The sequence below is a fragment of the Phyllobates terribilis genome, unplaced genomic scaffold, assembly GCF_046119375.1.
Source record: "Phyllobates terribilis strain yellow unplaced genomic scaffold, ASM4611937v1 Scaffold_3__8_contigs__length_932513732, whole genome shotgun sequence".
Taxonomy (NCBI): domain Eukaryota; kingdom Metazoa; phylum Chordata; class Amphibia; order Anura; family Dendrobatidae; genus Phyllobates; species Phyllobates terribilis.
In genome coordinates, this window is record NW_027362763.1 from 267,721,714 (window position 1) to 267,736,086 (window position 14,373).

At 41.5% G+C, this 14,373-nt stretch overlaps 1 protein-coding gene across 6 annotated transcripts in view; it reads left to right on the plus strand.

Annotated features, from left to right (window-relative positions):
* The window catches only part of SCHIP1 (schwannomin interacting protein 1), a 771,081-nt gene that overhangs the window by 725,311 nt on the left and 31,397 nt on the right, over positions 1-14,373 (plus strand). The window contains exon 1 of one of the 6 annotated variants that reach the window (XM_073674802.1): positions 3,348-3,638. The exons of the other annotated variants lie outside the window; for them this stretch is intronic. Within the exon in view, the coding sequence (XP_073530903.1) occupies positions 3,609-3,638 (30 nt within the window). The 5' untranslated portion in view covers positions 3,348-3,608. Of the gene's footprint in view, positions 1-3,347; positions 3,639-14,373 lie in introns of those variants that run through there. 6 annotated transcript variants of the gene reach the window in all.

Below are 14,373 nucleotides of genomic sequence, written 5' to 3' on the forward strand. Positions count from 1 at the left end.
TACTCCACAGCGTGGCTGGCCAGTAAAGGTCTAAAAGAAGAAAAAATAATGACATGGCCCCCTTGTTCACCTAATAGAGCCCCCTTGTTCACCTAATGAACCCCATAGAGAACCTGTGGTCCATCATAAAATGTGAGATCTACAGGGAGGGAAAACAGTACACCTCTCGGAACAGTGTCTGGGAGGCTGTGGTGGCTGCTGCACGCAATGTTGATCGAAAACAGATCAAGCAACTGACAGAATCTATGGATGGAAGGCTGTTGAGTGTCATCATAAAGAAAGGTGGCTATATTGATCACTATTTTTTTTTGTTTTTGCATGTCAGAAATGTTTATTTCTAAATTTTGTGCACTGATATTGGTTTACCTGGTGAAAATAAGCAAGTGAGATGGGATTATATTTGGTTTTTATTAAGTTGCCTAATAATTCTGCACAGTAATAGTTACCTGCACAAACAGATATCCTCCTAAGATAGCCAAATCTAAAAAAATCCCACTCCAACTTCCAAAAATATTGAGCTTGGATATTTATGAGTCTTTTGGGTTGATTGAGAACATAGTTGTTGATCAATAATAAAAATAATCCTCTAAAATACAACTTGCCTAATAATTCTGCACACAGTGTATTCTTGGGGTTAGTTGGTTACGGTACTTGCAATGTTGGAATTAACTAATTAAAGGGAACGTGTCATGTCCCAAAACGCTATTAACCTGCAACTATGGGGTTAATCTACAGACTAATAGCGTTCTAAAGCCATGTGGCTGCCACAGTGCACAACCCAGCTGCCGGGAGGAAGTGAACTTTATTCCTCCTGGCAGCCTCCGGCTTTCAGTCATAAAGGTGCTGACTGACAGCCGGCTCAGGAGTGTATCAGTAAAGAGTCGGATGTCAGTCAGTACCGGGGCGTGGCTACAGCAGCTGCTCACTATTATGTACTGAACAGTGACTGACGCCACTCCTCTATGACTGTAAGCCAGAGGCTGTCAAGAGGAATAAAGTTAATTTCCTCCTGGCAGCTGGGCTTTCCATGCAGCGGCCACATGGCTTTAGAATGCTGCTAGAATGCTACCTGCAGATTAAGCCAATATGTTGATAGTTGGGACATGACAGGTTCCCTTTACGTTGCCTATCTTTTATAATGTATATTTTTAATAATTATTTACTTCAAGTTTAAAGTGGATCTTTCACCTACTTTACGAGGGCAAACTACATGCGTTATTAAATAGATCCCTTGGATCTGATGAAGCTGCTATACTTACTCTGAAAATCCATGTCAGACTGATTGCATAATGCTTATATTAAGATGGACATATATTTGATGTAATAAATCCTATTTTGGCTGTCTGTTATGCTACAGAAATTGCCAGAATCCTGCATTACTCATGTATAGTTTATATTTATAGTTTTTCATTTTATTTTCTTGTTTATGAAAAAAATTCAATGAAAATTATTATAAAAAGGATGGCATTTTAATATCAGGCAGGAAAACTTTTAAGAAAAGTTATACAGCCAGGGCTACATACAACTTTGGCCGCAAGACAAGTTGCCATTTACATCACAGCATATTGAAAGGAAAATGTATGGATTCCTAATGTGACCATAAAAAGAAAATCGTAAAAAAAACAACTTGCACCGACTTGCTTGCCGTGTTTGCTGTACCTTGCAGGTCACAATGTGCCACCATTCACTTTCATTACAGCAGTCTTAGGACACAGCACAGATCATGCTTCCAAAGTCAGTAACCCCAGCCTTCGAGGGACTCTGTCAGCACAGAATGACTGTTCAACCAAGTCCAAGCTGCATCATGGCGGGGCCAGTCATTTATATACAGCTTCCCCCCTCCTTGGTTTCCATCTATCTCCGCCCTTCTCAGGCTCTATGAAGCCAGATCTGTCAATCAAAGAAGAGGGGGTGGAGATTGAGGGAGAATAAGTAGGTGGGAAGGGGTAGTTAAATGTTTGGCCACTCTAAGGATACATCGAGCACCTGTACTTGGTTTGAACAGTCATTAAGTGCCGACCGGATCCCTTTAACTTTTGTTTTGTAAACACACTTAACGGAGCCTTTAAGATCACTGATCATCTTTTATGTTTTACGCAGGAGATGTGACTTATGGAATCTGATAAGGACCATTGTGCCACATTTTATCTGAAATATTTTCTTTCCCTTTTTTCTGTTAAGAGTATGGGTGGCTGCAGCCATTCCTGGCCAGTACTAGCCCTGTGATTCGATGCACCATGTTGTACACATTCCATGGCTTTGCTCCATTCTGTTGTGTGTGTTCAGCTTTGCTGACAATAGCCCTGTCAGGGCCAATGGGAGCCGGGTGATTTGTCCAGGGCACAGTCCCAGGGCATGGCTATTGAATGGATTGTATTGGAATGTGTGCTGTTCCCGGGCCGCGGCTGTGTGAGAGGTTGGAGTGAATTTCTAATGAATTCTTTCTGTATATGTTGCGGAGAGCGACAGCTGATTGTAATTGGCATCTCATAATGCCTTGGCAAAGCTTGAGCATTACATCTGAATCTCAATGACACTCTTAAAGGTACAAATTCTAAATGAACTTTTATTTTTTTACATTTCTTACATTTTATGGGGAGATGAAGCGAGATGTGATCCTGTTGCTGCCAAAGGCAAAGTGTGTGGCGACTTTCACTAATAATTAGAACAAGGACATATAAACTGTGACACGGTGAAGTGGAAACGACAGCGGCCGCCCGGCTGGTTACATAACATGGCTGGTGGCTCCTCTATCACATGGACTCTGTGCTACATGCTAACCTGCCATCAGAAGTCTCAATACAAACTCAGCAAGAGCGGCACATGATACATAGCTGATATAACAGTATTGCCATAGACGGGAAGGTGTGGTCCTTCTAAAAGTTAGGGTGCTGTAGGGTTATCCCTAAAAAATAGCAGGAGAGCACTCCTTGTCTGCTGGTTACAGAATAAGGAGGATGTGCACAATGTGACACTTTAAAGTTTCCTTTCTTTGCAACATTTTTGTATTTAATTAGATTTACACTTAAATACCTATTAAATGACCGTATAATCAGTGTGGTATGTTTTAACCCCTAACCTCCCAGAAGATTTCCCATTTTACACTACACTATTCATTGCTGGTATAATTGACATCTCTATAAACAGTTCGCTGGCAGCGTTTCTCATGATTGATGGCAGGGTTATTTATAGGTTTACGTTCACCTCCCTAATATTTTATTTTCCCTTTTCCCCTTTTAATGAGCAAAAATTTTCCACACCAGTTAACTGCCTTCAGGAGTCCCAGAAGGTCACAGCAGCCCCAGCCTTTCCTTTGTATCCACGGAATAATTGGCCAATTGTGTAAGTGATGAGCTAGCCCTCCCTCCCCCCATCCCTGTCCCAACTACATGGTGTATGAAGCCTGATCACCCGCTCCCCGAGGAGACCAGCTCTGCCTGCTCTGTGGAGAGAGCAGTGCTATTGCGCAGGTTGAGGCAGCATCCATTTTAATCTGCAGACAGCCTCTCGCCCTGTAGGGCGTTCTTTCGGTCCCGTCTTCGGATGCAGTAATCCCTGCCTGGTATCTGCATCCTCTGTCAGCTCCTCTTGCTGTATGATGCTCTGAGATGGTACACCAGGAGAATTGTGCATATCAGGTAAGAATCCGGCATGTACGCTGCGCTGTGTATCCATCAGTAAGGCAAGGCCTGGGCTCGGAGACTGCAGCGTGTGCTGTTATGTTTCCACTGACATAACATCATTGCTATTGCATTACGGCCATTGCTACCTGCTATATACACCACACAGCCTTTCCTTTTAGCTCTTCCAAAAATGTTACTAGCCACTATTGCACTGATGCGAGTCCATCGTGTGCAGCGTCATTACAATCGTGTGGTTGTAGGACTGTATAAGTCCGATCATGTCGTACGGTTTCTGTGGCAATGCTCGTAGATAAATAATAATTTTATTCATATTGTAAATAATAATTTTATTTATATTCCACAGCACTTTACAGTTGTATATATATGTTCTGTTATTTGCATTTTGTGCTTTTATTATACATTATTCCTTACGTTGGTTGAAACTTTTTTGATTCTCATCTTTTTTTCCCCTTAATTTGTTTGCCCTTTGCTGCGATACATAGATGAAAGCCACTCTTTGGCATTCAGATGTTAATTATGTTATTTTATAACTGATTAAAAAACATTAGGGGGAAATTAGGCAGACATAAGCCAGGATAGAATAATAATAGTGGGGCTATAAACCAGATATCACAGTGTTCGGGGTATATTCGCTGTTGTACTTTTTCATAGTCCTATAATGGTGGCTACAAAGCATCGTACGAGTATAAAGTGATTATCCTGGCAAAAACTAACAATTCAGTTTCTGTCCAAATATTATTTTTTTGGGGGTCTTGCGATGTTTAGACATCTGCAGTTGGTCATCTGCCTTCAGAAAATGACCCCCCCCCCCTTTTGTAATATGCATTGGTAGGACGTCCTTCTACAGATGGACGGAGGGTTCTTGGCTCTGCTTGGTGGTGTTAACAGATTGGCAGAGCAGTGAGATTCCTGGAGATTTTCACATTGCCAGACCATAAGTAATTTAAGGTGGAATAATGTCCCCCGCTATTTTTTACCCATAGAACCACTAGGTGATGCTTACACGTCCGCTGTAACTTTAATATTCTTGTTACAGCAATAATGAATTATTAGGAATTATAATACTCAGAGTTCAGTTATATGTATTTTCTGATTTTATTATTTGCATTTTTATGTATTGTATATTATTCCAGACTCTGTAGTTGAAACTTTTTCAACCTTACTATTTTATTTAGCCATTCAATATCACATATACAATCTTTGCTTTACACATATTGAATACGTAATGTAAGTATTTACTTTCAACACCCTTTGCTTTAATAGGTTGTGTACTACTTTTTCATTGATGAATGTCTGATTGGCCATGGTCCGACACCCAACACCCCTCCAATCAGCTGTCATCCTTCCGGCGGCTGGCAATGCTTACTTGTGCAGCTGGCCATCTTCTGGTTATGGCCAAGGCTGGGTACTGCACATCTGCCTCCTATTCAAATCAATAGGAGGCGGATGTGTAGTACCCTGTGGCGGCCACTATAAGAAGACAGCCAGCTCCACAAGTGAGTATTTCCGGCCAGCGGCCACCGACACAGGTAACAGCTGATCGGCGGGGGTGCCTTGTGTCGGACTCTGGCCAATCACACATTGATGACCTATACTAAGGATAGGCCATCAATGAAAAAGTAGTAGACAGCCTCTTTAAATTAATAGTATATGCAATTTTAAGAAACGTCAATTCTAGGGACCAGTACATTATTGCTTGATACTGGGAAAGATGCAGAGCAACATTTGTAATGACACACAGCTCCGCTCTCCTAATCACTGGCAGTTAGATCTGTGTGACCTGCTTAGACACAAGTCTTATCATATCACACAGAGAAAGCCGGTCCTGACATTCTCATGGGGCGTTTTCTTTTTTACTCCTGTACGGCACCTCCTACTTATTATTGGGTAACCTCATACAGGGGGAAAGGTAAACACCCTCACTGAAGAATCTCTGCTAACTCCCCCTTGGTTACAGTAGGAATTAGCATAAAAAGTTTACAAGCCAATGTTGCCGCAATGAATATGAGAGCGAAAAAAAAAAACAGTAATTTTATCCAGATCTTCATCATGTTGCGGTTAGTCTAGCGTGTAAAATGTGGTGGAAGAGCCTATTACAGAATGAGCACAGGTGGCCGACTGGTTCAAGAAATGAATTCATCAGAATGAGATTGATTCTATAACATGCACATTGATTTCTGCAAACCCCATTTGAATAAATAAGTTAGTTGCAAACAATTCTGCAACAAATCTGCTATGTGTGAACTTACCTTTTAAATACAAAATTGTAGGCCCCTTTTTGTTTAAGACCATACCTGATGAAGGGCAACTCCCACTACGGGTTATAGACAGTCACGGCAGAAGTAAATTGCTACAGCAATTCAGCATGTAGCGGTGAGAAAAATCTGATACGAATACACCGAATATATAGTATGCAGCGGATAATTCATGTAAAGTGCCATGGAATAAATGGCGCTATAATAATAAATAATAATAATAATCAATTCCTGATTAGGCAAGAAAAACACAGATTTTTTTACCTGGAGAATGAATGGGGTTTTTGTAAAATCCCACATTCACTTGTACAGAATTCAGCAACCAAAATCTGAAAAATGATGCTATGTGTGAACTAGATGGCAGTGGGAGATGCGGACAGATCTGTAGGCAACTGCACAACACCGGAAGCATTTGCAGGAAAATTCTGTGCATCATACTGTTGCCAAGGCAACCAGAGTACCTGCTTTCCTGGCAGCGACTTCTCTTTTTTCCTTATATACCACTGTGAAAAAATACTGCTCCCCTACTGACATGAAATGTCCTAATCTCATTCTTATTGAAGGACCCTTTGGACTGAATAGATATATTGGAGCCTGAAGGGTGGTCCTTCACATTGGCAAGCGCTTTGGTGTTCTTTGAATCCCTGAGTCATGCTCCACAGAACCTGCACTGGGTGCAAGGTGCCTTTTTTCATATTTTTGGTTAATGTGCAGCACAGTAGGAGTGTTGGATTCTGGACATGGGACATTGATCCAGGGAACTAGTCTGATTGCTGTATGTGGAGTCAAGGAGGAATTTTCCGCCAATGGCTTCTGTTGTATGTTTTTTTTTGCCTTTTTCTGGGTCAACATGTTAGGTTATAGGTGGAACTCGATGGATTTGTGTCTATTTTCAATCTTAAAGGAGTATTCTCAAGTTTGAATTTCACACAGGTCTCAGGAATGCTGGGGGCAATTGCTGGAACCCCAGCAAGCGGGAAGTTATCACCCTATTCCATAGATTAGGGCTAACTTTCAAATTTACAATACCACTTTTACAGTGTGAAACTATGAATAACATATGGGCCAACGCACACCAGCTATCATCCACACTGACCGATGGGCCACATGAAAAAATCACAGACTACCGTCTGTAAATTGAACTCAGCTCCTGTACCCATTCTCTATGCGGGTGAGCACATAGAGCCAATTTTCTTATGGTTCAGGCATAACATAATGTGACATTTCGCCTGGGACGTCGCATAGTATGGCCTACTTTTGTGTGTGAGCCGAATACTATTTTACTGTTGTCAAAAACAAGTGTGAATCTAAAGTCGGGTAAGTACAAGCCTTTATTTATTGTCCACTCCTGGTTTTGAAAAAAAAAAGATGCTTAAAGGGGTTGTCTACTATTAGGACAACCTCTTCTTGATCTAAATGTTTGACCTCGATAAAATAAAAAAGCCTATACTCCCCTCCCGTGCCAGCACCATTCCAGTGATGTCGGCACTTGCGTTCCCCAGGTTCTCGTGCGTTTTTTATGACACGTGAGCCTGGCGCCCAATCAGCGCTGACGTCACTGTCCCCGCCTTCGTATGAATTGAACATGAAGAGGAAGTCAGGGCTGCAGCTGATTGGGCGCCGGGGTCAAGTGTCACTGGGATGGTGCCGGCACGGGAGTATAGGCTTTTTATTTTATCAAGGCCAAACATTTAGATCAAGACGGGGTTGTCCTAGTAGTGGACGACCCCTTTAAAAAAAAAAGTACATTTTTCTATATGAGCAAGGCTTTGGCAGGTTTCCATTTTAGTATAATTATATAGTGAAAGCTCAGTTGGTTTGTTGTGTTTCTTTAATTTCATCTGTAGGCTCATTTACTTTTTGAGTTCATTGTTTTCTGAGTGATTTGCAGTTACATAACCGTTTTTTATGAAGATTGCTACCTTCCATTCTATTTTGGAGCAGTTGCAAATATATTCCTAAAATTGCATTCACACAAACATATTTTCCACAATAGCAGAGCTCCTGTGTCAGATGGGACCAAGTAAATGCTAGTCATTATTATTATTATTTATTATTATAGCACCATTTATTCCATGGCGCTTCACATGTGAAAAGGGTATTATACATAGCAAACAACAAGTGCAATAATCTTGAACAAAAAAGAGTCAGCGACTGGTACAGGAGGAGCGAGGACCCTGCCCGCGAGGGCTCACAGTCTACAAGTCATCACGTCTTTCTTCTGTAAATTGGTCCCTGACTGTTCTAGCCGTGTACCTTTTATATGTTGCGGTGCAATAATGAAGTGTCCGTCATAGTCAGATGCAGCTGTCAACAGAAAGAATCAACACTTATAATCACAGGTAAATAATCGTTTCTTGGCAGGCTGGCACAATTGCCTATTACACGCATTGACTGGTAGTGGTAGATATTTAATTGCCTTTTAACAAACAAACACTTAATTTCAGGGTTTCTATTTGTCAACCATCTCCTGCTGTTGAGGACAACTGGTTCTAATATTATAGCCTTTTGTCCGTTGTTTCAAGTGCAAAGAATGGAAGCAAAGTCAATGAATTGATTTTTAACAAAACGTATTCATTGTCTGGACGTAAACCATCAAGCTTTGTGTGTAGGTAAATGGTTGGCTTAGCTGCTGGTCAATAATGTGGGTAGTAGTTCAGCGGTATGTGTTGTATCTGTGTGAAGAGCGATGTATAGTGACCAGAAACAGGCGGCTCGTGTTGGTGCTGGATGCTTTCGATCGGTTGATCTTCATTAATAATGCAATTGGCTTTTTGTCATGGGCAAGGCTTCATCGTCACTTTAACCAGGGTGGCTTATATAATTTGTTATGGGAAACAATTAGGGTATTTACACACTATGTCCTTTTCAGGTGCAATATGGCTGAAAAATCATTTCAATAATGCTAAAAAGGAGTGAACACATACTGAAATGTGAAAATATATGTTCAGTCTTTTTGAACTTCTATAACTGTTTCAGGCTTTGAAAGCCATGAAGCTACTAAAAGAAACAAACTCTCCATTCTTTAGGCTGATTTCTTAGTATATATACAGTTAAAAAGTAAAAAGACGCCGGTGGCAAAACCATTGCAAAAAGTACCAGAAAGACGTTAAAAATGATTTTTCATAACGCCATTGGCGTTTTCGTGTATGGTCTTCTGCTTCAAAAGCTCAGCGAGTATGCCAGCATCTAAAGACATCATGTGCACAGACCCTTATACATCCTATACACACGGAATTACAGGGAACACAACAGCATGATTTTACATATAGGAGTACAGACGTACTGCAGATTTATACATCTATCATAAGAAGATGCCACTACTGTCAGCCTTGTTGACTTACGTGGGTCTGGTACCCAGTGGTGTAACTTGGAGCTTGTGGGCCCCAATACAAAACGTCCAATGGTGCCCCCAACTATAACTGGTTTTCAGTAGTATTGCTCTATTCATATAGGCCTAAAGTACCTTTTGGGGCCTTATAGACTCCAGGGCCCGAGTGCGACCTCAACCTCTGCACCCAGTATAGTTAACCCCCTGCTGGTATCTCTGTTAGACTTATTAGCTGTGTGCCCTTCTGACTATCTGACGACTCTTCCCTGCCATTTCTCTTAAAGATACTATACACATTAGACTTCAACCATTCCCTTCAATTTGGGTGGGATCGGCCAGCCAGATAATATATATGAAATGTTTGACCGACGTTTGTTCGGTCTACGATGGGCAAAAGGATCAGTCATGTTGGCTAAGAGATAAGCTGCTACTAGTATCTGGTATCTGGAACATATAAATACATAACCAAACTGAACACGCATGTGTATGGGGAGCTTGGTGGAAATAGGTGGCTGCTGAATGTGTATTGGGCCAACACTTATTGGTAGTGTGTGGCCATCTGTACGGTCCACAATCATACTATAACTGAATCTATGCTTGGAGCTCTGGGCATAGATCTGATTTAACAGGTCCTGATGACACCGTTTCTTTCCTGGAAAGTGACTTTGCATGTGCAGTTACTTATCTGTTAATAATGGGTTTGGCGTTCCACATTCCTCAGTAACCAGAAGAGTAGTTGGATTCTCATTTCTCACCAATCACCATGGCATGGCATGTCACCTATGTATGGTATGGCATATCACCTAACTATGGCATATCACTTATGTACGGCATATCACTTGTGTATGGTATGGCATATCACTTATGTATGGTATGGCATATTACTTATGTATGGCATACAGGGCTGTGGAGTTGGTAAGCCAAACCTCTGACTCCAGCTCCTCAATTTCCATGACACCGACTCCGACTCCCTCATACGTGGCTCATGTTTAAGTGATAAATTTACTGTAGCACAGATTCATCTCAGCTAAAAGTCTAGACCCTTAGATCAGGAATAGGACAGACATTTATAGGACATTTCATAACTTTCCCAAATTCTTATGAAAAAATATTCTCCACAAACTGCGTTGAACTACTGTAACCAATTTATTATATATTTTAGGAGTCGGCGTTTGTCCATTTTATACCGACTCAGACTCCACCAAAATGGGCACCGACCCCGACTCCACAGCCCTCATGGCATATCACTTATGTATGGCATATCACCTATGTATGACATATCTTGTTTGTATGCTATAAACTCCATTAGGAAAACCCCTTTAAGGCCATGGCCCCACTATCAGTATTTGGTCAGTATTCGGTCAGTACTTTTTCTCAGGAGTGGGAGCCAAAATCAGGAGTGGGTGATAAATGCAGAATTGGTGACTTGTTTCTATTATACCTTTTCTCTGATTGTTCCTCATCTGGTTTTGGCTCCCACTCCTGAGAAAAAATACTGATCAAATACTGATAGTGGGGCTGTGGCCTAGAACAATTTAGAAATAACATAGTGGTGCCAACATAGAGGTCAAAAATGTTTGGAGTTTTTTTATTTTTTATTAAATAGCCTCTTAAAATGCCAATGGGGAAGCCTGCTATATATATATCTTTTGATACGTGTCTGTCCCCTTTACGAGCCATAATGGCCAGTCGGCACTGTCATAGGGGTGAAATTACTCATTTTCCTTCAGTCCAAGTCCATCCTCCAAAGATCCTTTCCTGACCCCAAATTGCTTTTACAGGGAATACAATTGGACCTATTGGTTTATCTTTAGTAGAATATCATAAGGATGCCCTAATCTAAATGTGATCTGTCCGGTTAATCTTCATTGAAGGTACAGTTGCATGTCCCGGACTTGACATCGAGCATACAGGCTACTTCTGGTGAGCAGAGAAATATTTGCCCTTCTGGCAGTGGCTATAAAGAAGATCTGCATCATTTCAGAAACCATTATAACATCAGCCTGGTGGTCTCAGTAGCTGTCCTGATTATTAGCACAGTGTTTGTGAAGACTTTATGGAATTGCTGATGGGCTGCTGAAGTGTTAACAAAAATTCCTTACTTGAAGTGGGAAATTTTGCGCTGAGTGTAGAAGTAGGTCAGACTGACCTGAGGAAATGTGACTGGTTTCTAGGAGCAGAGTGTCAGACTTCATCTCCCTACATCTAAGATGTACAGTCCCGTCAGCGTTCCTGTTCCGTGTTATTTAATGAGGAGGCCAGATTAGAGACAGTGGTGCGAGGAGATTTGTGTGCTATGTTTTTTTGCAGACCATATCGGCAGAAAAATTACGGAGACATGTCTGTTTTTAATAGGCATTTTCGATCAAAATTACCCATACAAGTCTACGGGTCTGTGAAAATCATGGACAGCACATGGATGTCATCATTGTACAATCCGTGTACTGCCTGTGATTGACATTGTAATCTATAGGAGAAGATTTACAATTTATTTTTTTCATACGTGAAAATCACTGAAGGTAAAAACTGAAACACTGGCCATATGGTAATGAAACTCTTATCCAAAACACTGATGAAAATCAGACTGATTTATGGGTACCACAAAAATCACTGACATCTGAATGGAGCCGTAGTGAATTTTGAATCCATTTCTTTGGGGTTCGGGGGGAAATATATATATGATTCTCTTTTATAATTTCTCATCTTGATGTGAGGATACGTTTCCAGTTCTGGCAGTGCACAGAGGTGATTGCACTGTGTAAATAATTGCTGCCTGGTGTAAGATAACAAGTAGGTGAGGTTTATGAGTATACACAGCTGCCAAGTGCTAACAGTTGTTTTATGGTGGTCTTCTGACCTTTCACCTATGAGAGACCCTGGATGTTAGCTCACAGTTAGTATTGCTATCCCATAGCAGCTGCAGGTTGTTCTGTGGTGTTTCAGCATCTGGTTCTGCATCTGTCTCCTTATTATAGTGACTGTTTCCATATAATCTGATAGCGGAGATTGAATCCAGCTTTGCCTTTCATGCCACTTTTATACATGATTTCAGTGGCACGCCATCCAGTTCAGCCTGATCCATGTGTAATGTAATCGGATGACACAACTATTGTTGGGCTGGCAGGAAGCTGGACTGTGCTGTGTACATAGATACAGCACAAATAGAACAGCTGAACAAGCTCGATATCTGTGACCTCCTAACACCGCCCAGCTTAAAAACAGACATCCACTATCCTGAGATCTTATACACGGTATTCAGGATTTTTACAGCCGCAGCACTTTGCTTTATCAGGATGGAACATCCTGGGTCAGATGGGTCATTTCATGCAGGATATTTCTTTTATTTGTGCAGTTATTGACGACAAGGGAAACCCACATAAAGGTTTCTCACATTTCTTAGCTGGTCACTACTTGTACTGATCGTTTTAGTTTATGAGTGGATTACCAGGACCATAGTGAAGGCAATGATTAATGTGCAGTACGCCATGCTCACAGCTGCATTGGAGTCTCCACTCAGATTCTGTCCTAATAAAATGGACAGTTATAAGGCTCAGTTGACATCTCCTTTTTTGTTTTCCCTTTACCTGTTCCTGTTAGGGTATGTGCACACTATCCGTACTGTCAGAGCTTTGAACGCAGTATACTCTATGCTGCGTCCAAAGCGCTGCACGCAGGTGTATCCTCATGTATTCATTGAACCACGCGGATTCATCGCAATCAATACATTGTAGTGATATAATTTCTCTCTTCGCAAGAGAAATTGACATGCTGCGGTCTTGAAATCCCATCCACTTTGCTTGTAATGTGGAACGCTGCGGTTTGCACGCAGCACAGATGCGCTGCGTCCAATCCGCAGCATTCCCTGACTGTGTGCACATACCCTTTGGAAACAGAAAATAATGTCTCTGTAAGGCTACGTTCACACTACTGTGCAGTGGACGTCGTTCCATTCGTCTGTTATATTTTTAGGAGCTGACAGAAGAAATTACTCTCAATGATGGATCTGTTATGTAACTGATGCCAAGGGCCCACATTGATTATTATGGAGCCGTGTGGGTTCCACTTTGTGTCTGTTTATAGGAATAAAAAAAATGTGCATCATGCTGAACCTTTCTCTTTCATTCTAAAAATTCACATATAACAGAAAGAAGACGGACTCCATAATAATTTGTCTGCTGCCATTTACATAAGTTATGCAAATAACTAATTTTCAACATTTACTCTGTTTGTATTTTACTAAATGATGAACAGACCTACAGAATTTTAAAATACAGTTGTGAACATAGCCTAAAACAGGTTTAGGCTACAACTATAAGTCTGCAGTCACTGTATGCTACTGCATACTTGTGAATCCTCACTTTGCCCTCGCTCTGAGGATTCTACAGTGCTGACAGCAGACAGTCATGTAACCAACCGCACGTATGCAATTTACATACTTCCGGCCAGACGTGTCCGGCTTTGATCAATGCACTTCCATTGAGCGAGGCCACGCGCATATATTCGGAACGTACACGCTGCTCCCGGCACTGGAGAATCCTCACAGTGTGCACACTGCATGGACGACGATCACATCGCAATGCTCGGACTGGCCGGCAGCTCTCCTGACCTGAGCGTGGCAGCTGCAAAGAAATACATGCTGTCACATGTCAGGAGAGCCTCCAGCCAGTCTGACTGCACCCTCAGTCACATAGTGACTGCAGATTTGTAGCCTAAGGCCAGGCAACCCCTTTAAAGAGGACCTGCTATGAGGTCAAAGTGTCCAGTTTTATCTCTTATTTTATTTCCACGACTTCCCTGAATACTCTACTTTTGCCTTTTTTAAATCTGTAATATGGTTCCAGAGATCAGAGCCTTTTTATTTAGTGGAACTTTTATGGTCTTTAACAATGGGGCATGGTTCACAGGGTAATAATGCAAAGGAACCTAAAGACACGCCCCTAGCGAATCTGTTAGTTACACCCATTTGTAAAGACCATACAAATTAGCTCTAAAAAAAAAAAGCCCATATCTCTGGATCTACAGGTGCTTCTCACAAAATTAGACCTTTTGTGGCTTACCCTCCTTGTGGAGTGTGCCAATTACTGCCTTCTGGATATCTGTCAAGTCAGCAGTCTTCCCCATGATTGTGGAGCCTACTGAAACA